At 42.6% G+C, this 27726-nt stretch overlaps 1 protein-coding gene across 20 annotated transcripts in view; it reads left to right on the top strand.

Moving 5' to 3' along the window:
• The window catches only part of OBSCN (obscurin, cytoskeletal calmodulin and titin-interacting RhoGEF), a 202913-nt gene that overhangs the window by 74373 nt on the left and 100814 nt on the right, over positions 1–27726 (top strand). For 7 of the 20 annotated variants that reach the window (XM_075419912.1, XM_075419901.1, XM_075419908.1 and 4 more), the window contains exons 33-52: positions 1470–1736; positions 2140–2409; positions 3184–3450; positions 4198–4464; positions 6051–6323; positions 7841–8107; positions 10359–10625; positions 11506–11772; positions 12388–12651; positions 13209–13475; positions 13853–14116; positions 15058–15324; positions 16457–16723; positions 18049–18312; positions 19057–19323; positions 20087–20350; positions 24356–24619; positions 24942–25205; positions 25512–25775; positions 26307–26570. In XM_075419912.1, coding sequence (XP_075276027.1) covers positions 1470–1736; positions 2140–2409; positions 3184–3450; positions 4198–4464; positions 6051–6323; positions 7841–8107; positions 10359–10625; positions 11506–11772; positions 12388–12651; positions 13209–13475; positions 13853–14116; positions 15058–15324; positions 16457–16723; positions 18049–18312; positions 19057–19323; positions 20087–20350; positions 24356–24619; positions 24942–25205; positions 25512–25775; positions 26307–26570 — 5325 coding nt within the window. The remainder of the gene's footprint in view (positions 1–1469; positions 1737–2139; positions 2410–3183; positions 3451–4197; positions 4465–6050; positions 6324–7840; positions 8108–10358; positions 10626–11505; positions 11773–12387; positions 12652–13208; positions 13476–13852; positions 14117–15057; positions 15325–16456; positions 16724–18048; positions 18313–19056; positions 19324–20086; positions 20351–24355; positions 24620–24941; positions 25206–25511; positions 25776–26306; positions 26571–27726) is intronic. The other 13 variants (XM_075419919.1, XM_075419918.1, XM_075419917.1 and 10 more) reach the window with 9 other exon arrangements.

Below are 27726 nucleotides of genomic sequence, written 5' to 3'. Positions count from 1 at the left end.
TTATTTATTTTATATCTGGTCAAAAATTTCCCCTGTATATATATCTTCAATGCCAAATATGTTTTAATTTAGTTAAAAGGAATCAATAAAACAAAGATGCAAGGGCAAAAATGTTCAGGATAGAAGAGAATGTGCAGCATATCCTTTTATTGATGCTCTTACTGCATAAATTCTGCCTCATGACAAGGCAGTGCAAGCTCTCTGGCTTTGGAAGACCTACGTCCCAATTACTTCTCTTTGCATATGTTTCTTCTAACCACCTGACCCTTTTCCACTTGTAGACTGTTGCAATGAGAATGGACGTCCCCAGAGAACATTATCTGCTCCGCCATGATGCAGACAAAGGCTTCCTTAAATTTAGTCTATTTTGTTGAGTTTTTTATTCCGTAGTAGTGTGAAGCTGTCCCTCTGGCCTTCACTAGGCCTCTACGTGCCTGCTCCAAGCCCCATTCCCTGTGATGGGATCTCCCCATGATTAGGAGAGCCAATGGCCAAGCCAGCAGTGTGCCCTGGTTGCCAAGAAGGCCAATGGCATTCTGGGATACATTAAGAGGAATGTGGCCAGCAGGTCGAGGGAGGTTCTCCTTCCCTCTGCACTGCCCTAGTGAGGCCTCATCTGGAGTACTGTGTCCAGTTCTGGGCTCCCCAGTTCAAGAAAGATGAGGAGCTACTGGAGAGAGTCCAGCGGAGGGCTACAAGGATGAGGAGGGGACTGGAGCATCTCTCCTACGAGGAGAGGCTGAGGGAGCTGGGCTTGTTCAGCCTGGAGAAGAGAAGGCTGAGAGGGGACCTTAGAAATGCCTAAAAATATCTGCAGGTTGGGTGTCAGGAGGATGGGGCCAGACTCTTTCCAGTGGTGCCCAGCGACAGGACAAGGGGCAACGGGCACAAACTGAAGCAGAGGAAGTTCCATCTGAACATGAGGAAGAACTTCTTCCCTCTGAGGGTGACGGAGCCCTAGACTAGGTTGCCCAGGGAGGTTGTGGATTCTCCTTCTCTGGAGATATTCAAGACCTGCCTGGATGTGGTCCTGTGCAGCCTGCTGTAGGTGACCCTGCTTCGGCAGGAGGGTTGGACTAGATGACCCACAGAGGTCCCTTCCAACTCCTAACATTCTGTGATTCTGTGATCTCCTGTACCTGACAAATGCCCCAACACAGAGAAAAAAATCAGTCCTTGCAATTTCATAAGTGCATGGTCGAAAAAGAGACCACAATTACAGCTCTGAATATCACTACCTGTCCATGGTAATGCAGGCTGCCTTTATCCTTCCTTGCATTCTCCCATTAATAAATTCTAATTTCCCTATAACTCATTCCAATCATGAGGTGTGAGACTGCTTTAGGTCCTGCATTGGTATCAGCAGTGTTGCCAAGGGTTTACTTAATCTCTTTAAATGTTTGGTAGCAACTATAAATGTCTCAACCTAAATATCTTGGTTGTTCTCTGTTTTGCTCCTTAATCTTCAGAGAAACCTGCTGTCTTCATGAAGTCCTTGGACGATGTTTTTGGTGAGGAGCGAGGCGTGATTAAACTGGAATGTGAAGTCTCCAAAGAGAAGGTCAAACCTGTTTGGAAAAAGGACGGTGTGAAGCTCACTTCTGGTAACAAGTATGAGCAGATACAGTCTGGGAAGACCTTGTGCCTCCTTATCCATGACCTTGAAAAGACAGATGCAGGTTTATACACCTGTGATATCGGCACTGATGTTGCCAAGTCAAAGGTCAGCGTTCAGGGTAAGTATTGTAGATGATGGCCAGTCAACGGGTGCTGCAAAGATGGGTGGGGTTGGTCACTTTCTTTCACACCTATTCCTCCATGAGCCTCAGTGGTCTCCACTCTTGACCAGTGCTAACAGAATTTACCACATAACACAGAGATGTTTGAACAATCCCCATCGCTTTTTTATGTAAGTATATCTGGCGTTTCAGTGAAATTCACGTGCTGATGTACTGAAAATGTTTCCTTCCTGAACATCCCTAAAATGGAAAAATCCTCCCAGAAGAACATCTAATTTCTTTCTCAAAAAAAAAAAAAGATAATATAAACCAGTCTCGTGAGCTGAAAATGTCAATACTACTACTCATGTTAATCATAACAGCCTTTTCTCCTTGTATTAACCTACTTTTTGTCTTCTAGAACTGAACATTGGTATCACCAAAAGGCTGAAGAATACTGAAATCCAGGAGGGAGAAGACTGCACTTTTGAGTGTATTTTGTCCCATGAAAGCATTGGTGGCTTCAATTGGATGCTGAACGGGAGCAAAGTGGAAAGTGGTGGGCGATTTAGAGCCTCTAACATGGGTCGGAAATATATGCTCTGTATCAAAAGCGTGATTCCTGATGATGCTGGGGAAGTAATTTTCACTGCCCGTGGTCTAACCTCCAAGGCTTCTCTGGTTGTGAAAGGTAATGAGACCAGAAATGCTGTAGAGTTTGATTTCTTAGGTGTCTTTTCACATGGTATGTCAGTAGACCATGAAGGCAAACTCTTGTTGTGATCGAAGTGAATAGCAGCCTTCTCTGTGAGACTTGAAGCACTGAGATTTTTCCTTAAAAGCAAGTGAAAGGCTGAAACTTTTTATAGATATCTAAGAATTGCAGAATACGCTGGGTAGTATAATTGTACAGACAATTACTACCCAGACTGCAGCTGAAATAATCACCCACAGCTCCCTGGGTAGGCAGTGGAGAGAAGAAATAGGTAGCTTTCAGATACAGTTCATCATCCAGTTAATCCTGTTTAGGAAAAAATAAGTTGTTCCTTGAAGTCTATTGCCTGTGCTTAGCAGATCACTGGAGTGAGCAGCCCTGGAGTGAAAGCCTCATCTGTGCTATGGAGATATGTAGCAGTCTGTATTTAGTGAGGTAGATCCCACCATAACTGCAATCCTACAGTAGCTTCAATAATGGCAAAATGACATCCCCTGAAATGGATGCCGTCAGGACAAGTCCTCAGTTCCTGTAAGCAATCATTAATATTCACCAAGAGCCCATAACTGCAATTAATATGTACTAAAGAGCAAGACTGCTTTCCCCCTCACCCTCATCCCTAACTCAAGATGAATCATTCATTGTGGAATGTGAAAACTTTCTGGATATTTGAATTGCAAAAACCCCAACCGTATAGTGGTCATGATTTGTATTCAAAGTTCCCTTTTTTTTTTCCCCCCTCCTCTTCAGAAAAACCTACTGAGGTTACAAAACAGCTGGAGGATAAAACGTCAGCAGCAGGGCAGGACATCAGCCTGAGCTGTGAATTGTCGAAACCTGATGTGAGCATCAGGTGGTACAAGGATGGCAAAGCAATCCGAAAAAGCCAGAAGTATGACTTGCACCAAGAAGGAACACGAGCCATTCTGATCATCCATGACTCCACGGTCAAGGACAGTGGGGAGTACACCTGCGAGACAGAGGTGTCTCAAACGAAAGCCAGGATCACTGTGCAAGGTCAGTTGAAGCATGCATAGGGGCTGGCATGTACAGAAATCGGGGTAAGTACCTGCAACCTGTGGGAGATTTTCTTCTCTTCTATTTCCCTGAACAGGACCAATTTTTTATTTTCAAAATATTTTATGGATTAAAAGCTTTTTAATAAAAACTCTGAAAAAACACCTTGGAGACATTGACAAATCTTATGTGCTACGTAATGAGCCAATCAAAATTGGCAATTTGAATTAGTGTTGTTTTGAATATGGGTGATCAAAACTGTACGCAGTCTGCAAGATGAGACCTCACCAGTACCTGTAAAATGACATTAAACTTTCCTGGAAATATTTTACCTGATATATCCTTCTATAGATCTTCTTAGATCCATGCCATCTGATAGGACGAGAGGAAAAGGCCTCAAGTTGTGCCAGGGGAGGTTTAGATTGGATATGGGAAAATTTCTTCACTGAAAGCTTATCAAGCAGTGGGACAGGCTGCCCAGGGAAGTGGTGGAGTCACTGTCCCTGGGGGTATTTAGAAGATGTGTAGATGTGGCACTTAGAGAGATATTTTAATGGTGGACTTCGCAGGGTTAGGTTGGTGGTTGGACTTGGTGATCTTAAGCATCTTTTCCAACTGGAATGTTTCTATATTCTGTGATTCTACAAGTGGGAGCACAGGGGATTCAAGACCACTCTGTACGCTCAGGACAAGTTCAGGTAACGAATCTGTCTGTCTTTTTTTTCTTTTTTGTCCCTTTCCTTGCAGAAAAACCTAATTATTTTGTGAAGGAACTTTCAGATCTGAAAGCCGATGAAAGTGGAACTGTGGTTTTTACGTGCCAGAGTGAGAAAGCTGCATCGTCTGTGGTCTGGAGGAAAGGCATAGCTGAACTCAGGGCTAGCAAGAAATACGAGATCACACAGAAAGGACAAGTCCTCAAGCTCACCATAAATAACTTGGAGAAAATTGACAGTGACACTTACACCTGCGACATTGGTGATGCTCAGTCCAGAGCCAAGCTAGTCGTACAAGGTATGCTTGAGAGGAATGTGATCGTACATCTCTTGTCTCCAACAGGAGACATTATATATGCATAGGCAGGCCTAATTCTCAGCATATGGGCAGCAGATCCGCTGATTTCTGGCCGTCTCACTCATGATGTACATACAATATGCAGAACATGTGGACAAAAATAGAGTACCATGGAGCTGCAGATGCAGAGAAATTGGTTGGTTTGAAGCACCTGGAGTGCTTTGGGTATGATTTAAAACCCCAAACACTGATGCAAGGCGAGGCTGGTGTTCCTGTGTGAACATATGATGGATATGATTCAGAGTGCCTGCTGTTAGATAGGGGAAAAATTATTCTGCCTCCAGGCTTTTCTCCATATCACTTGATGCCTCTTTCCAGTCGTGATTTTTAAGATGGAATGGGTGAATAAATGGTCCAGGGATGTTTAAGAGCTTAATATCCCTCTGCACCTTAGAAATGAAGGGTACAACCCAATCTCCATCTGAAGAGTACAAGCCAGCAGCTTTTATCTGATGCTGCGGGCAGTAAATGGGCTGTGGTGGCCAATGCAAACATCAGGGCAGTGTTGAAGGGGAAGGAGCGAGGTCTGGTGGTTCCTGTTCCTCACAGTTCCTTCACTGGATTCCCAAATGGGAGAGATCCTTTAGCTGAAATAGATGAAGCAATGGGGAGAACAGGAGGAAGAATTCAAGAATAGTCACATGGAGATGTCATAGCAGTGTACATTTATTAATTATTATAGCTAACTATTAAAGACTAAGGGGGTAAAGCCAGACTCTTCCAACTCTGATCATCTGCTAGATCAGCTTTGAGAAGCAAAGTGTGCTTAATCCCCATCATGACCTCAAGTTCTGAGCTGCCTGGATTCGCTGTGAGGTTTCTAACATCAACTTTTCTGAGTGAAAAAATACTTCCCTGTCACAAAGCTCACAACAAAAGTAAAAATTCCCTGGACTGGTTTTGTAAGTAGGAGAAACATCAGATATATCTTTGTATACAGTGGTAACCTTATTTTATTTATTTATTTATATCTATCTATATCTATACAGACAGGTTTTCAGCGCTGTTGTTTTATTTCTTGTTACTCAAGCTGCAGTCGGACACCCTTTCCACTTTGCACTGTGTTTCTGGTTGGACTAAGCTCAAAGAAGGTGGGGGCTGGGTGGTCCTATCCCATAGAAAGCAAGATATATTTGCCCTAGAAAAGCAGAGGGAGGGATCATCTGCTCAGTGATGTCTAGAGCCCCGTGATACTGTCAGAGCTGCATCCTTTCAGACTTTCCAGGCAGTTCCATTAGGAAAAACTCTATAACTTTGGATTTACATTTTACTGGCTACTTGTTCTTCTATATGTATTCTGGTGCTTTGAAGTTGTCTTCAGCCTATTCTGGTGTGTGTCCTGTATATATTATCTTCCTGTGAATGGTTTTTGTGTTCAGTAACAGGGGAATTGTGTTTCAGTCTTCTGTATCATTGATATGTTTCTTTCTTGAAATATTCTCATGGGAAATCTTGGAGTTTTCCATGTTGATTTTCATGCTAGAAACTGAAGATTCAAGTAATTGGTGTATCTATGTTCCTTTCAGGCCAGAAAGTGCTAATAACAGAAGACCTGGAAGATGTCACTGTGTTAGAAGGAGAATCTGCCAAGTTCAAGTGCAGAATCTCTCCTGTAGACTATAGCAAAGTGCAGTGGTTTTTGGATAAAACCCCACTCCATACCAATGAACTTAATGAGATCCAGTCTCAGCCTGGTGGATATCACTTGCTAACATTGAAAAAACTCTCACTGAAGGACTCGGGGCTCATTACATTTGAAGCTGGTGATAAGAAAACCTCTGCCAGTCTGGTTGTTAAAGGTAATTCAACCATAAAAACTGCAGGAGAGGAAAGAATGCATAGAAATAACTATGGTTAATGTGTGGAGGTGAAAAAAAGAACAAAAATGCTACAAATTTGGCCCCATTATATGTATATCTGTATATGTTCAAGAATAGCATTACCTATATAATGAAGCTAGGGCTACGGAATGAACACTTTGTAATCCTGGACAAGTCTCAGTGTGTTTTTTGGACCTTAGATGGAAATGTTATACTGTAGTGGTGGTGCAGTAGATACCTTGTCCAGCTTTCTTTGAGCCACCCTAATAGGGTGATGATAAGTGAGAAGACATCAATTGGTTCAAGAAAAGAAAGGTGCAACCAATAAGTTTTTAGTTTAGTTTTCATTGTTTGAAAGGCAACATTACGTGTGTTCTCTGCTATTCATTGTTGACAATGACTTCTTTTCTCTGGAAAAGTTAAACTGAATTAACACTGCAGTGTTAGTCTACTTCCATAGCGAGGGAAAAAGATTAATGCCAGGAGTGCAGGATTAGAGAGGTATTTACTTACTGGAAACCTAAATATTCTGGTTGCCCAGAGAGGTAAAACATGGGGTCTCCACTGTGTGAGATCATATTACCATTCTTTTCAGAATCATTATGTTTCTTGCAAAGAACTTTTTTTTTTTTAATTTGAAATTTCCCCAACTTTTGCCATGCAAACAGTTTTTTTTTTTTTTTTTTTTTTTTTTTTTTTTTTGGCAAATGAAAAGTCTTATTTGCAAAAGGCTGGTTCCTTTTGGTAACACTAATATATGATGCTATAGTACCAAAACCAGGTTTTGATCTCATGATTGCTTGGATTTCTATGAATTAAAAAGCATTAAGCTAGGGGTGATAAGATCTACCTTGGCCATTTTTAGCTATTGGTATCTACCTTAAGCTACTTCTATAAGCCATGTAGAAAGAGAAGCACTTCCAGAGAGGAGTTCATCTTCTCTGTCCTGATGACTTATTTTGGAAGTAAATATCTGATCTCTGGAGGTGTTTGCCGTCTTCCAGCGGTTACAGAGACACCTTACGTGACAAGTCTGAGCTATCTGCTTGGTTTTCAGATGACTCAGACCGATGAGATGAGACCTGCTCTAGACGAGTGGCTTTGAGAAACATGTATTGCACCTCACTTCATGCAGAATTATCTTCTCCGCATTCAGTAAGAAGGTTCAAACTAATCAGCTCACAATTTAGGAAAATCATGTCTCCATCTTGTTGGTATTTAGCAAGATGTGAAAGAGATCTTATTTATGTTCTTCAGCAGGTGTATTTTCTTCTCAGTTTCTCCCAGATGCCATTAGATATTTACTAGACAACATTTTATGGCATGACTGGTGCCTTCCTGATGGCTTTATAGTCAAGAACACCAAATTGTTTGTTACTAACCTTGACCTGTAATTTTAATACAAGTAGTCGCGGATGTAAATCTCACAGATTACTTCTGATCTGAAAATCTGCACCTCTTCTGAAACAACTCAGATGGTTTTTATGTGATTCTAGAGAAGCCCTGCATCTTCACAAAGGAGCTGGTTGATACTGAAGTCACTGAGGGAGAGGATGTGATCCTTCACTGTGAAACCTCCAAATCAGACAGCCCTGTGAAGTGGTGCAAAGACGGGAAGAGCCTTAGGAATTCTTCCAAGTATAACATCATCCGGTCGGGATTTGAAGCCAAGCTTGTCATTCACAGGGCAGAAGAAACAGACAGTGGCAGATATGAGTGTGAGGCTGGAGCAGCTAAAAGTAGTGCGGTTATTACTATCAAGGGTAAGAACTTTTGGAGTAATGGTTTGGGTCCTAACTTGTCATCTAACACCGAGGTCAGAATAATAAATTGAAGTGATAGAAATGTGAAATTATACTGAAAAAGAACCTCATGTCTTTGCACCACAGCACAGGAGAGGTTCTCATCAAGTCATCCCAGACAGCACCCAGAGAGGTGACAGAATAGGAAATAGAAAAATACTCCATTTTACCTGATTTTAGCTCGATGAAAGCTGAATGCCTAAGCTCTCCAAAGCAGAGAGCAATGGGTCAGTAGAGTACAGTGGGCATCTCTCTAGGTGATCCATCCAGCCTTAGAAGTAATACAGAGAAAGATGAATCACCTCCTGAAGCTGTTTCTGTTGACAGCTCTCTCCAAGGAGGGAGCTCATACACCCACATTTGTCTGGGTAATTGCTTTAGGCAGCCAAACTTCTTGAGAGTAGTGCATCCGATGTTTTAATTCCAAACATTACAATCGGGCAGGATGTGCTATCTGAAGTGTTGTTGTCTGAGATGGAGCAAAAGTTCTCTTCTTAGACACGTGAGACTTTAAAGTACTTCCTTGAGCACATTGGGTAAGCACCTCATATGATAGGTAAGCATTGGGTCCAAGATGTGTCGGAACCAGGCTCACCTGCTACCCATGTTATAATTGCTCCAGCCTGTCTTGAGTCACTGCTCTAATCTGAGGTTGAGGAGGAGCTTGGTTCCCGTGAGAAAATTTCTCATTCACATGGGCAGGGTCAAGCAGCTACAGGGAAGCTGTTAATGGCACAGGCTGGGTTTAGCCTGACTGGTGGATATTCCGCATGCAGCTCTTAACGTGCTCTGGAGGGGCTGAGCAGAACTTGCACCTGCATTAGAGAAGTCAGTGTCAACAAAAAGGATTTGGGTTGTTGGAATAGTCAACCTGAGCCTCAGACCATGAAGAGGGAAGGCAAGATGCTGACAGTATTTATCCAGAGCACAAAGAAACAGGCCAACTTAAGGCAGATCTGATGTGCAAGGAAAGAAAAGGCCTTGATAGTGCAACAAAGAAGAGAGGTGGTGTTTAATGGTCCAGATTTGCTATGACTTTCGTTAATACTAGGAGCTTTCCCAATACCTGCTACACAAAAAAGAAAGATCTGTGTTGACTTTAGTAGGACCTGGATCTCACCCATGATGAAGAGGAATTTTTCTGTTAGAAACTAAGAACACTCATAATGAGTATTAAACAACAGCTCCATTTTTCCCTTCACAAAGAAGGGTGTGGATGGCTGCAGCATTTAAACACATGGATTCAGATCATTGGTAGATGTGAAGGAATTGAGTTATAAGGCCACCTACAACAAATTACACTCTTGTAGCTTTCCTTTGTCTATTAGGGACACATCAGAACAGTAGAATGCAAAAATAGAAAAGAAAAAAAAAGCAAAAAAAAAATCCAGTAGCCATGTGGCACTGAGTGTCCCAAACTAGAGGTAAAAGGGAAACAGAAGAATAGGCTGTAGTTTTTCAACAGCCACAGGACAACTGCATCACAGGTCAGTAGCTGACTTGCATATTTGTAAGACAGCAGAAGCCACAAAGAAATTGGGTTTTTTCATGACCTGAAGGGAAAACACTTCAGTTGAGGGCTTTCTCCCAGTAAGTGACTTCTCTACACTAGCTCACCTGAAAGCCTTGAATAGGAGCCTGCATAGGAGTCTCCACAGGGACCCTTTCACGTACAGCTGTGCTTCCCACTCTGTGTATTCTCTGTGCTGTTTTCAAGTCTGCATTCATGTCTGATCAAAATATGTTGTGGGGCTTTTTTATAATGAGAAGTCAATACTGCTGGTAATGACAGAAAGTGCTTTGCCGTTTTTTTTGTGTCCTCCGTGTTACGTGCGAGTTGACCTCAGTAACTATGCTTTTCTTGCCAGTGGTCCAGCTCTACCCACCCATCTGCAACACTGCAAAACACTGTTTAAGTGAATAATAGCAGGGCAGCATCTGCCACTAATGTCAATAATGACAGTAGTGATAGCAGCAGTGTCTTCAATAGTATAGACGGTGGTTAAAAGTAAAAAAGCGTATGGTCTCAAATATGTTTTGCAGCTCTAGAGTGCTGGCAGGCAGATGCAAGTTGTAAGACTGTTTACTGATTGCCAGTGCCTTTCTATTCCTTTGGTTTTCTATCTGAGTAGCAATGTCTGAAACAAAAAGGAACAGGTAATTTCCAATCATCTTGTGTGTTTCCTTAAACATCTGCAATGTTCTGTTTTAGAAAAACCAGTTCTTTTCAAGCAAGAGCTCCAGAATGAAGAAGCCAAAGAAGGAAAACAAGTTAAGCTGACCTGTGAGCTCAGCAAACCTGATACCCCAGTGAAATGGATGAAAGGAGACACGGTTCTCTACGCCAGCGAGAAGTATGAATTTAAGCAGCGTGGTACTGTGGCAGAGCTCATTATTCGAGATGTCAGATCAATAGACTCTGGGGAGTATACCTGCAGCGCTGGGGAACTGAAGACCACTGCTCGGGTGAAAGTAAACGGTAGGCAGAGTTAGATACATTGCCACGCTTTCTTAATGCTTTGCTTAATAGATCTTCTATTAAAAAAAAAATACACATCACACAGCACTTCCTTTTTGTGGCAGTGCCATCTACAGATTCATATGTAAAATGTAAAGGTAATAATGCATACTTGTAAGCACCTGTACATATTTCATTCATGTAATCTCCTGTTATGCCTCTGGGGTTTTAAATCTGTAACTTCCCACTGAATAAAAAATAAGTGCACAGGATTAATTTTCTGTGCCCTATGTGCCATAGTTCCTGACCTATCAGCTATTTTACATGGCTGTGATGAAGACTGGAGTTAAAGATGGAGGCCAGGAACAATGGAGCACAAGATCATGAAAACAGATCCAGCCCCTGGCAAATTACATGTGGCCAACTGACTAATGTTTAGATCCCTGAACTCCCTGAAACAACATCTTTAAAGGCTCTCAGATGCCACCTGCACTCCCCAATGACCTTAAACAAATACAGTGCCTTTAGTAGTACAGCAAAAGTGGTATGTGCTGGAGCAAAAAGCAAGAGAGATATAAGGCATGAATATTGTCGCAGAGCCCTGCAGCAGCAGGGAATTTGTTAGGTGAGGATGCCTAGAGGACTCTGAAGGGGTCCTTCTGAAAGACAAGAGAAACGTCCGCCATGCTCCTAGGAACCCCTGGTGAGATGATAACACCTGGGGGAGAGATTTCTGCTTGCTCCCAAGCAGAATCACTTTGATGCCATGCAGCCAAGGAAGGTCTAGGGCTGCTCTGCTCATTTGGAAAAGGACTGGTTTTGAGAGGTGAATGCTATCATGGGACGCTTGTTGTACAGCAGTTCAAGAGGGCACGTCCTAATCCCTGGTTCTGTGTTCCAGCTGTGCCTGTGCTTTTTAAACAAGCCCTGGAGAACATGGAAATGGAAGAGGGGAAATCTGTCTCTTTGCGTTGTGAACTCACGAAAGCTGATGCCACTGTGGTGTGGAAGAAGGGAGAAGCCACGCTCCAGGCAAGTGCCAAATATGAAATGAAGCAGAAGGGGACAGTGGCAGAGCTGGTGATTCATAATGCAGAGCCCGAAGATGCAGGAAGATACACCTGTGACACTGGAGACCAGCAGACCACAGCCCAAGTCAAAATCCATGGTAGGAATAAGACACCTGCTTGTGACCATTTGTTGTTGTTCTCGCCATGGTCTGGCTAGCTCCTGCACATTTACAGTGAGCCTTCAGGGAAAAAAAAAAAGGATCAGTACAAACAAAAGGCAGCTCTGGCTGCATCCATTATGCTCTCTGTTTTCTAGGACGATTGCTTAGTGGTAAAACATAGCGATCAAAAATCCTTGATAACAAAATATCTTTCCTTCCCTCTGAAATAACTGTTCTGCTTTCTGCTCTGGATAGAGGCACTCGTCTGAGCTCTGAGCCGGGAGGTAAGAAGAGCCTCTCATTTTGTTACAGAATGTGCAGATCTTTCCTGTACTTACTCAGTATGTTTTTCATGTGTCTGTGACCATCAACATTTGGGCAGCAGAATAGTAATTACTTCGATATTCTAGTTATTGGGAAAGAATTGTTTTGTTTTTATTTCCTCCCAAACCCGTGGTGTGCTCTTGTGAATGCAAGTAGAGTCCTGGAAGTGCAGGTAGGTCAGAGCTTATTAGCTGTGCCAAGAGAACTTGTTTTGGTTTTATGTCCCGCACGAGTCCGCCAGTTGGTAATGATGCTTCTGAAGTAAAATGCGAATGCTTCGTTCCTCAGTCGTCTCTGCGCTCTTCAAAGAAGAGCTGAAGAGCGTGGAAGCTGTGGAAGGTGGGACGGCCACCCTGCGATGCCAGCTGAGCAAAGAGGCCTCCGTGGAGTGGAGGAAGGGCCACGCTCTCCTCCGGCCGAGTAACAAGTACAGGATGAGGCAGGAGGGCGTGGTGGCTGAGCTGCTGATCCAAGATCTGGACCCAAAGGATGCTGGAGACTATACATGTGTGGTGGGGAACAAAAAAACCACAGCAGGCTTATCAGTGAATGGTAAAAAGTTGAAAATAACCTGTGAAACTCTGGAACATTTTTGCGCATGTCTTCCCTCCTCCTTTCTGTACATTCCCTCACAACACCTACCTTTATGTCCTGCTTTTTTCATCCTGCCACTTTTTCATGTTGCCATGTCACCCCTTTCCCCAACCTCTACCCACAATCAGCTTTTGTTATGCCCTGTGTTGTGTGTGTGTTGTGTTGTCTTCTTACCTTTCCTCAAGTGAAGGGTGCTCATGTGCATGTTTTACTGAATTAGTATGGAAACAGAAGATTCCTTGGGATTCTCTTAAGGAGGGTTCATCACCTTTAATGATGAGGATGAGTTTTTCATTTGTATGCATGATCCCAATCAAGATCGCACGTACTTTGATTCCCACGGAACAATTTACTAGAAATTTTTTTATTCCAGCCACAAAAAAGCAGGATGTGTTTAAGGATAAGGGTGTTGGCATAAGGCTTACATAGCCATATGATAAATTATGATTCAGCATCTCACCAGAGATCTGGACAGTGTCTTGTGTTGCAATCCCTTTTCATTCTGCATCTCTCAGCCCTGCCCATCCGTTTCAAAAAAGAACTGAAGAATGAGGAAGCCACCGAGAGCGGGACGGCCACGCTGCAGTGCGAGCTGAGCCGGGCGGTGGGCTCGGTCGAGTGGAGGAAGGACGGGAAGGTGTTGATGTCAAACGGCAAATACAAAATGAGACAGGAAGGGCGTTTTGTTGAGCTGGTAATCCAAGACCTGGACTTGACGGATGCTGGGAACTATACCTGTGTGTGTGGAGACCAGAAGACAACAGCTGCTTTGAGAGTGAATGGTAACCGCTCTACCCATGTTTCTCGTTAAGCCCCAAACTCAGCATATTTGACAGCATTTGCTGGTCATCTGAAGCTTGGTCAATGTGATTGCTTAGAGGTTTTGTGATCTTGGCTCTGTAGTGCCGAAGAGTCACCCTATTAGAGAATATTCCGTTGTGCTTTTTTTTGCTTTGAGACAGCACAGCTATGTTGTATATTGTTTTCTCTGATTTATGTTTCTCTGCTCTAGGAGGTTTTACCCCCCTTTGAACTGTATCCACCTAGAAGTAGTGCATTTTTGGTTGAATGAATACACTGCAGCCCAGTAACTCACAGCAGAGTCCAGTTCATTTTGGTCTAGCACTGATTTGTTCTCTGTTGGTATTGCATCCTTCAGCCTTACCTGTCCTCTTCCAAGAAGAAATGTCGAACAAGGAAGCTACAGAGGGGGAGGCAGTCACTTTGCACTGTAAACTGAGCAAATCAGCCCCGGTTGAGTGGAGAAAAGGGAATAAGGTCCTCAAGCCGAGTGAAAAATACAAAATAGCGCAGGAAGGCCCCTTTGCGGAGCTGATGATCCGGGATTTGGATTTGGCAGACGCTGGTGATTACAGCTGTGTGTGTGGAGATCAACAGACTACAGCTGCTTTGACAGTAAATGGTAAAAAGAAATTGTCAGCACATGCCCCATGTAAACCTGTATAACTCCAAGATCTCTTCCTCATTTTCTCCTGTTTCATCTGGTCCCTGTATACTTTCTATCCTCCTCACTGCTGGTTAATTTTTTCTACCCTGTTTTCCTTCTCTCTCTTTCTCTCCTTTCACCTGATGGCCTCTTGATGCGCTATTTATTTTCCTAGGTGCTATGCTCAAAAGATGAGTGGGGGTACAGGTCCCCAACTCAACACATTATCCCTAGCCCAGAAGAGCTGCTTGTTTAAAAGTTTTCTCATGGGGATTGACCTCACAGTGGGAGTAACGTTTACTTTTTGTAACTTTGACTGTTACACTTGTTGTTCCTAAGAGGAACAAGTTTTCTTCAATGCATGATGGACAATGACTGGCTTAATGAAAAATAGCCTTTTAATGCTCCTGCTCTTCCCAGCCCTTTCTTACCAATTTTGGCTTAACTCTTCCAAAGCGTGTACTTTATCTCTGCAGAAAGCTGACAGCATGTTTGTAATTGCTCTGCTGAAAGGGGCTCTATTTATAAAAATACAGGCAGTGCCACGAATCAGGCGCTTCTGTAGAACTGCTGTTTTTCTCAAGGGAAACCAAATGCTCTGGGTATCGTATTGAAATGTGGCCTCTAGTTTTACCCCTTTGATTTTACGGTGTGTAAAGTAAGGGATAGGTGGCTGCTCAACTAAGTTTGCAGATGGACAGACTTGCTTTTAAAGCAAGTTTTAAATTGTGAGGACAAAAAATTAAAAACCAGAGTGAAATGTCCTTTGAAATATTAGATTGGAACAAAATCCTGGAGTGTGAAGAAGGTCCCGTGGCTTCGGTGGCATGCAGGTTCAGGGAGATAAGAGAGTGAATAGATCGTGGGTCAGGCTTTCTCAGCTCTGACGCCGTGTCCGTGTTGCATTTACTCTGCAGTCCTGCCTACTCTTTTCACCAAAGAACTGACAGATGAAGAAGCCACGGAAGGCAAAACTGTCTCTCTGCACTGTGAGCTGAACAAGGCTGCTGCTAATGTGGAGTGGAAGAAGGGCTTGAAGACCCTCAAATCAAGTGACAAGTATAAAATGAAACGTGAAGGTGTTGTCGCTGAGCTTATAATCCAAAATCTAGACACGACCGATGCTGGAAATTATTCCTGCGTGTGCGGAGACCAGCAGACCATGGCAGTTTTAACAGTACATGGTAAAACAAACAAAACAAGACACATAGTAACTATCGTCTTTTCTCTGTTCATTTGGACAGACCTCTGTTTACCCTGCCATCTCCTCCTTTCTGCCAGAGCCTTAGCCACAGCTCCCTGATGCCAGTGAAACACTCCCATTGGCATCAGTGCAGCCAGGGTGCACGGCACAGGAGGGGTGCCGGTGTGCAAGCTCAGAGAAACACACAGGCATTCCGAATGCCACTACTGTTTTATTTAGGGTCCATCATTTTACTTTTCCAAGTCAAAGTGCCTTTATTAGCCTCCTTGTTATGCTCAAGCCCATTAAGATGGGTTGCCTCAAAAGGCTAATGACATAGGGATTTTAAGGTTTCATAAAATTGTGAACGGTTAGGTTATTCCTTGGAATCTTATTCCCATACTCCATTACACAGAATCACAGAATGACAGAATGGTAGGGGTTGGAAGGGACCTCTGTGGGTCATCTAGTCCAACCCTCCTGCCGAAGCAGGGACACGGAGATGCTTTTATAAATACAGGCCAGTTGTCATTGCATCCTGTGTAAAGCAAGCCCAAACTTTCTAAGGGATGACCATTCTCAGGAAGAATTTTGGTTTTTACTGCAACGGACATGTTCGAAACCATATGTCAGTTCAGGTGAAAATGCTTGTTTTCCCACCATGTATTGAAATGAAAAATTTCATTTCAAACTGACATTTAGAATGAAACTCCAGCGTTTCATTTTTTTAATGGACCATGTCTTTTTGTTTGCTTAACTGTGTGAAAACATAGCAAACATTCTCCTATTATGGTTTAAAAGGTCATTTAGGAAAACCAATTTTTTCCAGAAATTTCATATTAGTTTTTTTTTTTTTTGAAATTTCACAGGAAAAAATTGGGGTTTCTACCTCTGTCTGCATTAATTTGTGACTGAGTACATGTAGAATATCTCAACGGATTACAGCAAGCATTGAATCCTTTTATGATGATGGCATTTCTTCCCTCATATTGATTCATGTAGACTATTGAGAATCTATATTCTTGTATTGATAAGTCAGTTCAAGATAAGAGGGAAAAGGAAAATTAAAAATCCATGTTTATTTTTAACTCTTTGGAGCATTACATCTCACTGCCTATATTGCTGTCCTTCAGCTTTGCCTGCATTTTTCAAAGAAGGACTGAAGAACAGAGAAGCCACGGATGGTGCAACAGCCACTCTGCGCTGTGAGCTGAGCAAGGTCGGTGTCCCGGTGGAGTGGAAAAAAGGGGACAAGACACTCAAGCCAAGTGATAAGTATAGGATGAGACAAGAAGATACCACTGCAGAGCTGTTGATCCGAGATCTGGAGGTAGAAGATACAGGAGAATATACCTGTGTGTGCGGAGATCAGAAGACCTCGGCTGTCTTGACAGTCCATGGTAAAAAAGCCATTCTCCATTCTGAAAGCAGTATCTCAAGGAGATCCCTCTTCTCTGAGAGGCTCCTTTCCCACTTGCTTTGATGTTTTGATTCTGCAGCATTTTCTCGGTTTGCTGGCTATCTTTCATCCCATCTCCCACTGTTCGTCAGTTTGAAACTGATGGCTTTATAGCAAAGTAAAGAAGAGTTGTGAGAATTTCTCATCTTAGTCTTCACTTTTAAAAGTCAAAATGGCATCTGTATGTAAGGCCAAGAGCAAGCAGACCTACAGCAGCAAGATTATTCTCAGAGGGTTTGTGCTTGTGTCTTGCTGACGTCAGTGGATTTCGATGCCTAAATTGAAAGTTCTTTAAAAATGCTGAGCTCAGTTAGCAAGAGATTTTTCCATTCAGGAATGAATGATTGCCCTCTTCTTTTTCAGGACTGTGACATATTCTGCTGAGGAAATGGTATTTTCAAATAAAAAAAAAATCCCCCAGACCATTATTTCACAGGTCCTGATTTATGGAGTAGTGAGACAGATTTTGTTCCTGTCTTTGCCATGGTGAATAGGGACAAGCTTCGATTGCCCCCTCCAGTGGAAATAGTTCATACGTAGTTCCAATAGATGAAAGAACAGTTTTTATTTGAGATCTATCTTAAGTATAAGATGAGTCTAAGGACAGGGGCAAAACTGTAGAGTTAAAACTCTCTTCTCTCAGATATTCTGCACACTTTTACTTCCTCTTCTTTATCCCAGCTAGAGGCACTTCTGTTCCTCCCCTCCTCTGAGCTGGCACTTTCTTCCCTGTGCAAGTCTCTTCCTTTTTACTTTGGTTGCATGCCAAAAGGCAACGTGCTAAATGTTGCCAAAAAAATCCTGTATTCCTGCTATTAGAGCCATTATGTCCTTGAAAATTATGGCCTAGAGGTGCACATGAAGTTATATTAGGAATTTTTTTTCTGAACCAGAAAGATAAATTATGGTGTCAGGAAACACAGCGATCTCCAGCTAGCAGTGTCATCATCCACGGTGATGACTTTTCATCAGAAGTCAGGTCATTAATGTTCAAGATAGATGATTTCAGACTGAAATAGGTAGGGAGAACTGCTGGAATCAGCTGGGACACGGTGCATGTGCTGCATGAGTCAATTTTAGAAGCAAGTCAGGGTGGTGATTATCCCTGTGAGATCCTGCAGCAGTTTTCTAATAGCTGCAATTTTCAAGACACTATGATTTGTTTTCCTGTAATAGTGAAGGACTGGACTCAGGACCTAGTCCTAAGTTCCTCAAGGTCTGGGTTAATGGTTTTGATGTACTCTCTGTTTATGTTACATCCCATAGCTTTGCCTGCACTGTTCAAAAAAGAACTTGTCAATTTGGAAGCCACAGAAAACGGGACGGCTGTTCTGCAGTGTGAGCTAACTAAACCCACTCCGGTGGAGTGGAGGAAAGGGCAAAAGGTGCTCAAGCCTAGTGAGAAGTACAAAATGAGACTGAAGGATACCATTGCTGAGCTGACAATCCATAGCCTGGAGGAAGAAGATGCAGGAGATTACACGTGTGTGTGCGGAGACAAGATGACTGCTGCATCCCTGACAGTGCATGGTAAAATGCATAAGTTTAATAGGGATTTTCTGCTTTGTCATCTGTTATCTCATGCAGGATCACAAACTGGTCTTGAGCCCATCTATTATTTTAAATTATGGCAGCTCTATCAACCACTGGGAATATCTTTTATGGAAAGTCCTTCACTTTGGACTGATAAATAGCACCATACAGTCTTTTCTGTCCTGTTCTTTCATATTAATGGAATCTGAAAGCAGATAATGAAGACCTTGGTGAAGTCATAAATAGCCCTTTCAGTATTTCCATTAATTAATTTCTCCAGGCATATCACTGAGATTTCACTTGTTTTTCTTGAATGGAGTAGAAGGTGCTCTGTTAAGATAATAAATGAGAAAGGCAGGTAAGAAGGATACATTGGAGCCTGGAAATTAAAAATATATAGAGTTCATTTTAATTATTCATCTGATCATAAGAGGGAGCTATGCCTATTTCCTTGAAAGCCTGGGGTCATCTTTCTGTTATTCATATCTGAAAATTCCTTTAATCATGCTTTTCAGTATTGAAATTACAGTTTTACAACACTGATTTCCAAATCAGTTGTGACATGCTGAATGTGGTGTGTTGCAAAGCACAAGGCAGGGATGCCCCTGAAATCACCATTTGCCTCTCAAGTGCTGTATATTCTAAAACTTTTGGAGATCAAAGGGTTTCAATCCAGTGGAGCAGTCAAGACACGGTATTTCCTCAGTTTTAAAGTGCTCTCTCTTCACCTATGATCTTCAGCCCTTCCTCCGCATTTTAAAAAAGAGTTGAAGAATGTGGAAGCCACAGAAAACGGCACAGCCACTTTCTGCTGCGAGCTGAACAAGTCTGCAGCTGCCGTGGAATGGAGGAAAGGAGACAGAGCCCTGGAAACAAATGCGAAGTTCACCATGAGATGCGAGGGCGCAATTGCTGAGCTGGTGATCCGTGATTTAGATCTGACAGATGCTGGAGATTACACGTGCTGTTACGGAGATCAGAAAACCACCGCTGCACTAAAAGTGAATGGTAAAAAAAGGTTTAAAAAATATTAAGTGGATTATTTTCAACCACCTGTTTTTTTAAGAACACAGTAGTATCAGCTTTGAACTTGCAGCCCTGTTTCTGATGGATTTAGTATCAGGCCGAGATGAGGTGTTCATTGCAAAAATTTCAGATATTCTTCTTTGTACTAATTTGTTTCTTTGATCATGTTCAGTAGTAGTTGCTAAAAAAGGAAAATCACGTTAGTGTGATGTTGGTTGTAAATATGTTACAATCCTGAAGATGACAATATTACAATTTGGTTATGAGATATTTTTGACACAGTTTTCAGTGTTTCAGAATCATTTGGCGGTCAAATTCTGCTAGACCACTACCTGAGGAGAAATCTCAAGGAAAAGTAAGATCGATGCCTCAGATATAGTTTCCTTTATGAACTTTTTTAGCAATGATTTGCATTGTGATAGAACTTAGACACTCTTGTTAGGCTTTGTTTTCCACTGTAGTAGGTTATACACAAAGACAGGTAGGGCTCAGTCTTGCAGGGTCTGAAGAAGCTGAGTGGTGTGGTTCTCCATTTCATGCTACAGACCATACTGTAAAAAAATCTCTGACTTCTGAATAAGGTGTTTCCCAGCTTTCCAAAGTCACTGTTTTATGGGTCTCAGAGTGGTTACCAATCCTACTTGATTAGCGAAGGCTTTTCTTGTCACGAGTGTTGACAGACCATAGATAAATTGTTACTTGAATAGCTGTCATGGTCATAAATTCCGCTCTTCGAACTCCTCAGCCTTGCCTGCACACTTCAAGAAAGAGATGAAGAATGAAGCAGCCACAGAAGGTGGAACAGCCACGCTGCAATGTGAGCTATCTAGGGCTGCCTCTGTGGAGTGGAAAAAGAAACACAAAGTGCTCAAATCAAGTGAAAAATATACTATGAGACAGGAAGGTACTACAGCACAACTGCTGATCCATGCTTTGGAAGTCAAGGATGCCGGGGAGTACACCTGTGTATGTGGAGAAGTGAAGACTACTGCAGCACTGACAGTGCATGGTAAAGAAAACAGAAATGAGAAATTTTTGTGTGATGTTTCTCCTCTCTCCTCTGGAAACCTCACTACTGACATGCAATGAGTTCTTTCTCTAATCTTGCAATCATTAATTCTGTTGGTAACAGATTTTCTTGTTTTTATTGTGATTTTTATCTAATTCTAATTAGCATTGTCATTCAATTGATTATACTAAAATTTTACCTGTTTGCTTCTCCTTGCTTTTGTTGGTGCACGGCTACACTGCTTTGCAGCACACTGAAGGCTGAAGGATCCCATGTGCTGACATTTTTCATTCTGTTTTACTTACTTTTGACTTGAGCCTAGAGAGTTGGCACAGCAGGAACATTCATACTGCTTAAAAAGAGTGATCTTGGATTTCAAGTTACATTTAGGATTTTCTAGACAATTTTAAAGAAGGCAAACAAAACTTGATTCAGTGCAACTTTTTTTTATGTAACTGACCAAGGATTATGTACATTTGTATTCTGGTATTGCAGAATAGTCAGCATTATAATGTGAGAGTACTTCATAGTCTTCGGTCAAATTCATCTGAAAACATTCCTTGGAAGAGAGGGAAACTTTGTTTCCACTCTTAACATGGGACATTAAGAAGTAGTTTCAGTCATCTTTATCGCCTGGAAATTCAGTAGGTGAATGAGTTGATTTCTTTTTACTGCCCAGATTTTTTCACCTTGATATTTACCAAAAAAATGAGGATGGATTCAGTCTTGAAATTCCAATTTAACCATGGAAAAGAAAATTGGAAAGGACCTGTACAGGTCTTCTAGTCCATCCTTAAGCCCCAAGTCACCATCACGCCTACCTAGCGTCACACCAGTGCTGAAGAATTTGCAGTTCCCTTGGACATTCATTCCACTGCCTAGCCTTCAATACTGCCAGAAAGTTCCTAATGTCAACAAAAGCCTGTCTCAAGCTGGCTTAAGTCATTACTTCTTGTCCCATGTCCTGTAGAAATGGAGAAATATTTGCTATTTTCCTCTCTGTGAAAGCTTTGATAACTTATTTCATGTCTCCTTTCTGCCTTCTCTTTTCTGGACTAAGCACCTTCAATCCTTTCACTCTTTCTTCATAGGTCATGTTTTCTAGACTTCAGCTCATCGTTGTTGCTTTCTGGACCACCTTCAGTTAATCCACATCTTTCTAGAAGTGTGGTGGCCAAAAGCAGACTACGGTGCTCCATCTGAGGCTTTGCCAGACTGGAGTAGGATGGAAGGACTTTGTGTCTTTTGCATATGACACTCCATTTTACATATCCCTATTATGATGTTTGCTTTATTCACATCAGAATTGCATTTTTTGACTTGCATTTACTCCATGATCCCTTGTAACCTAAAATCTCTCTGCAGATCTGCTGCCTGTTGTTCCCTATCTTGTATTTATGTTGGTGTTTGTTCCTAAATATAGTATTTTGCACTTGCTTTTGCTGAATTTTAGCCTATTTTTTTCACCACTGCTTCATCAAGATCTTGTGTACCCTAATCCTGTTTAACAAAGCGCTTTCAGCTTCTCTCCTTTCCCAGCTTGAGATGATCTGCAAAGTTAATGACTGCATTTCATTCTCCAAGTCACTAAAGAAAACGCTAAATAATACTGGACTGCAGAGTATTGAGCAACTCTGCTCAACTCATTCTTTCATTGTGAGTCTAAATCACAGTTGAATATTCATTCTTTCACTGTGATTTTCAAACTGGTGGTGCTTCCCACTGTAGTTCCACCTATACCTAAGACTGTAAGTTTTCATGAAATAAATAAGTGTACAGCTTGTACTGTGTTTTTCTATCAGTGAAGCTTATTAACCCACATTAAGAAAAATTGCACTGGTTCCTGAAGAGAAAAGCTCTTGGCAAGTCCAAGGGTATTGCTACAATATTTGTCAGACAATTAAAGCTAAGTTGAAATGGCTATAATTCCTTGGATCCTCTCTCTGTTGCACCCGTCGTCTTCCTTTTTCCAAGACAAGCACTGTGAAGGGGATTCAGCACGTAGGTCAAGACTGGTGAGTGTTCCCAAATTCCCACTGTTGTCAATGGAGATCGAATCAACACAGTCAATGCAAGCCAGGGAGACATCCAGTTCGCCATATAGCAGACATTTACATTTGGTCAGCAGGTAGCTCCGTTGGCTCCATTGACTTTGTCTGGATCTTTCTTGACTGTCCTGAGAGCTTAGACTCTTGCTTTACATGGCAAGAACTCAACATGTGCATTTCAATCTGTGAGACCTTTTCCACCTCTGAATTTCCACTTTTTTCTATACTTGTGGAACATCACCCATTCTCTTTGATTTCTCCGATGTAACTGTTACTGATACTGGTTGAGCCTGAAGTATTCCATGACAAATTTCATCATGCCAAGGTGCTGTGAGAATATTCAGTTTATTTAAATGTTCCCTAATCCATTTTTTCTTATCCTAGCCAGAATTTCTATTACTTTCTTAGCTATCATTAACTTTTAATTTTAAAGAAGAAAAATGAATTAAACACTTCAGCTGTCCCCACATTACCTACCATAAATCTACATTCCTGAGGACTGATAGACAAACTTCTCCCTTGTTTTTCTTCCTTCCAGTCTACCTACAGAATGTATTATTCCTGCTTCTTCCTAGTTCAGGCTAGCCAGGTTTCCTGGGATTTGTATGCTAATATTCTGATACAGCCAAGAGCCTCAAGTTGGACTGTGAGCAGAGGACATGGAGTACTGATCTCACCACCCAGTTGCCAGATACAAATACATACAGCATACAGCTGTGTCAGGAGACATTTGATATCAGCATCATTTTGCAGACTAGCTTTCAGCCCCTCTTTCATGTTGGTCTCTTTGTCCATGAGCTGACAGAGTCCAGGAATGGGAAACTGCCCTTGACCTTCTTGAGACATGCAGGGACACTGGCATTTCTGATTTTGCCTCTATATGCTGTAATATTTCATTTGCACTCACCTAAACCTCCCGTATTTCATAGGTGTCTTGAGTTTCAGACATCGAAGAATTTGTGATTTAGGCAGGCTATTCCTGATTATCCTTGGAGTGAGGTAGTCTCTGTAATTATGCCCTTAACATTGTTTCTTTGGGAAGTTTTCCACTCTTTTAAACTGCCTTGTTCTTGAAGTTTGCTTCTGCTTGATCATAAGTAACAGTTCTTGAATTAGTGAAGCTTGCTTTCTTGTTGCCCACAGAATTTCCTTTTGCTCTTCTCCATCATTACTTGTCGTAAAATTCGTGAGCTCTCCTGCTTCAAAATCGGTGTCTGCCCAATTATCCTCCACATCTGTATCCTTAAAGATTTATTACTTGCTGGTCAGAAATTGGAGACCATTCTCTCCTGTTATTTCATATCCTACATCCAAAAGTGTTTCCCACCCCATTCCAGAGTCTTAGCAGGCATTGTCCCATCCTACTGCTCCCACAGTACATGTTACCCCATTACCCTTCAGTCTTATGCTCTGAAAGACTATTAGTTGTTCCCAAGGGGGTGGGGTGTTATGATTCACCTGAACTTCCTGGTGTGAAGGTCTTCTAGCAAACTTCCACAATAGAGACATCGTCCTTCTTTTTCCTTTTATTGTTACCCAAGCACTTTCAAGGGAACTCTTTGACTCTGCTTTTCAGCCTCATTATAACTCTCAGGCTAGGTCCATAGGCATCCCTAACAGGTAAGGTAAAACCTTTTCATTTTTTCCTTCAGTTTTTTTCGTGATCATGGTGTAACCTACCGTATCAGTTTCCCAGGCTGAATTACACTGAGAAAGTTGCAGTTCTGACCCTACATGAAGTTTTCCCATTCCTACTGTTTGTTCTCCATACATCTCTAAACCAATCAGCAAATTTACCTACGGTATAAGACCCTTTTGTGTCTATCATACCTTCCTTCTATGAGATGATGCTCATGTCAATAACTGGGCATGGATAGATATTAGTAAACATCAGGTTCATTCTTTTTGGTGGCCAAGAACTGCTTGTCATGAAAATGTTTGCTCCTCTGTTTCTCAGCCCTTCCTGCTCTCTTCAAAGAAGAGTTAAGAAATGAGGAAGCCATGGAGGGTGAAGTAGTCACTCTACGCTGTGAGCTGACCAAGACCGCTTCAGTGGAGTGGAAAAAAGGACACACAGTACTCAAACCTAGTGAGAAATACAAAATGAAGCAGAAGGATGTCACTGCAGAACTGGTGATCCATAATCTAAATGAAAGTGATGCTGGTGATTATACCTGCGTGTGTGGGGATAAGCAGTCCACAGCTTCCTTAGCAGTACACGGTAATAACCAATTTCATCGAGATGTCCTCGTTATCGAGCTTTTGGTTTGAGTTCATTTTTTCTCTGTGTTCATTGTTATTTCTGCATGGTTCCTCAGAGTCTGACTTGACATGTCATAGTCATGAGAATTCATTTGCGTTTTGTGATCTAAGGGAAAAATCTTCCCCCAATTCCATATACAAAGTGGTTTTAAGATCTGATGCCTAAAGTAGATGTGAGATCAGGCCCAAAGACAGCTCGTCTTTCCTTCCCCCAGCCCTGCCCTTCACCAGGAGGCTGCGTTTACAGCTCCATTTTAACCCTCTGTTCATTGCATCCACAGCGCTACCTGCACGCATCAAGGACAGCCTGAAGGATGAGGAGGTAACAGAAGGTCAAGCAGCCACTCTGCGCTGCGAGCTGACCAAAGTTGCTCAAGTAGAGTGGAGAAAGGGAAGCAGTGTGCTCAAACTCAGCGACAAATACAAAATGAGACAGGAGGGCACGGTCATGAAGCTGCTTATCCATGACGTAGAGTTGAAAGATGCTGGACAATACACATGTGTGTGTGGAGAACATAAGACAACAGCTGCCTTGATAGTGCATGGTAAAAAACATATACATATATCTGTATTATTGTGTTTTTCTTTACCAGCTCGTGGCTATTGGTTGTGTGTTCACTTGTGGCTGAATTTGTTTCTTTAAATTTCTAAGCTGTCTCTAAGATCTGGTTGCATCCAGGTGGCTTTTCTGTTCCCGTCTAATGCTTTGCCCAATGTCCCAGAATTATGGGGGAAAGGAAACACTTTCCATGTTAAAATGTTCTCTGTTTCTGTACCTTCCCCCCCACACTGCCATCACCTCTGTGCCACATGTCATTTCTAATGTCCTCTGCCTGTTTTGTGACCTTCAGCCCTGCCTGTGCTTTTCAAAGAAGAACTGAAGGACCTGCAAGCCATGGAAAGCCAAACAGCCACTCTGCGCTGTGAGCTGACCAAGGCTGCAGCTGTGTCGTGGAAGAAAGGAAATAAAATACTCAGGGCAAGTGAGAAATACATCATGCGGCAGGATAATGCTCTTGCTGAGCTGGAAATTTGTGATCTAGAGCTGCAGGATGCGGGAGATTACACCTGTGTGTGTCGAGACCAACACACCACCGCTTCTCTGATAGTGAATGGTAAACTCATCTTGCAGATGACTGTTCATTTTTTGTTTCTCTGAAACATCCTGTTGCTGTACGAAGTGTTCGCCTATCAGCTTTTCCCTAGGAATGAATTTGCGTTCAGGAAAGGAGAACTTTGTGTTCTGACACTTAATTTTGGTCTGGTGTTCCTGATAAGGGAGCTGAGCACATGACTATTTCGCCACGCAGCCAAGCTGCTATGTTGTAAGTCTAACGGAATAGCACCTAGGAAATGCTCCTGTTAGACCAGCTGAGATGTCCTGCCCCCGTGGAGGGTGGCACTGTGATAAATTCTGTAGATTGCATCTTGAATCCAATCCAGCCTTTGACCTGTCAGCTCCGCAATTATTTTCTTACTGTCACTGCTGCATATAGTTTTCCAGATCATTGTAGTGGTAGCCTCAGCCTCAATGGCCAAAGACCCTGACTTGGCCGGATTTGAACTTCAGTTGAGAATTCATGATGCTGATCGCAAGTGCAGAAGTCTTAGTTTAAATATGCTATCTATTGACTTTCCATTCCCAGCCCTGCCGGTGGTTTTCAAGGAAGAACTGAAGAATGAAGAAGTCCTAGAAGGAGCATCAGTCTCTCTGCATTGTAAATTAACCAAAGCAGCTCCAGTGCAATGGAAAATAGGGTCCAAAGTACTCAAAGCAAGTGACAAATATCAGATGAGACAGCCTGGCACCACTGCAGAGCTGGTCATTCGTGACCTAGAAGTAAAAGATGCTGGAGATTACACCTGTGTGTGTGGTGACCAGAAGACAACAGCAACCTTAACAGTCCATGGTAAAAAGAACTTATTAAAATTTTTGAATAGCTCTGTAGATAGACATCACCCTGAAATTCAGTTGTTTCTGCCCTGGATCAACAATGTGTCTTTGTTTTTTATCCCTTTCTCTTCCTTCATTCTATGATTAGCTCTTTTCTTACTGAGAACAAATAGCTCAGGGCAAATTTTTAGGTCATTATTAATCTGTCCCCTTTAAAAGGAGAAAATGAGATGTTTCTTTCTGTCCAAGTCTCCTCCTCTTGTATATTTACATCTTCCAGCCCTTTCCTACCCCCCTTCATCCCAGTGGTTCACTTCAGTCAACCACAGTTTTCTCCAAAACACACCTGTATGGTCTGTCAGGCCCTCTGATCTCCGAGCACTGCTCAAAGGAGAAGTGAGAGTTGGGGCAGCAGAAGGAGGAGGAGATGTGACTGTGTTGTGTGACCTGGCCACAGCTGCTTCTGGGGGTACCAGATTCTTTAAGCAGGTCAGATATGCAGAACAAGAGAAGTGTTACCGTTTCAGAGCTTGTTACGCTTGTACGGGCTTGGGGTGGACCTGCTGGAGAGCAGCTCTGCGGAGAGGGACCTGGGTGTCCTGGTGGACGACAGGTTAACCATGAGCCAGCAGTGTGCCCTGGCTGCCAAGAAGGCCAATGGCATTCTGGGATGCATAAGGAGGAGTGTGGCCAGCAGGTCGAGGGAGGTTCTCCTTCTCCTCTACACTGCCTTAGTGAGGCCTCATCTGGAGTACTCTGTCCAGTTCTGGGCTCCCCAGTTCAAGAAAGATGAAGAGTTACTGGAGAGAATCCAGCGCAGGGCTACGAGGTTGATGAGGGGACTGGAGCATCTCTCTTACGAGGAGAGGCTGAGGGAGCTGGGCTTGTTCAGCCTGAAGCAGAGAAGGCTGAGAGGGGACCTAATATATACTTACAAATATCTGAAGGGTGGGTGTCAAGAGGATGGGGCCAAGCTCTTTTCAGTAGTGCCCAGCGACAGGACAAGGGGCAGTGGGCACAAGCTGAAGCAGAGGAAGTTCCGTCTGAACATGAGGAAGAATTTCTTGCCTCTGAGGGTGACAGAGCACTGGAATAGGCTGCCCAGGGAGGTTGTGGAGTCTCCTTCTCTGGAGATATTCAAGACCCGCCTGGACAAGGTCCTGTGCAGCCTG

This window comes from Opisthocomus hoazin, chromosome 4 (assembly GCF_030867145.1).
Source record: "Opisthocomus hoazin isolate bOpiHoa1 chromosome 4, bOpiHoa1.hap1, whole genome shotgun sequence".
NCBI lineage: Eukaryota > Metazoa > Chordata > Aves > Opisthocomiformes > Opisthocomidae > Opisthocomus > Opisthocomus hoazin.
This window is presented reverse-complemented; position numbering and strand designations above follow the sequence as displayed.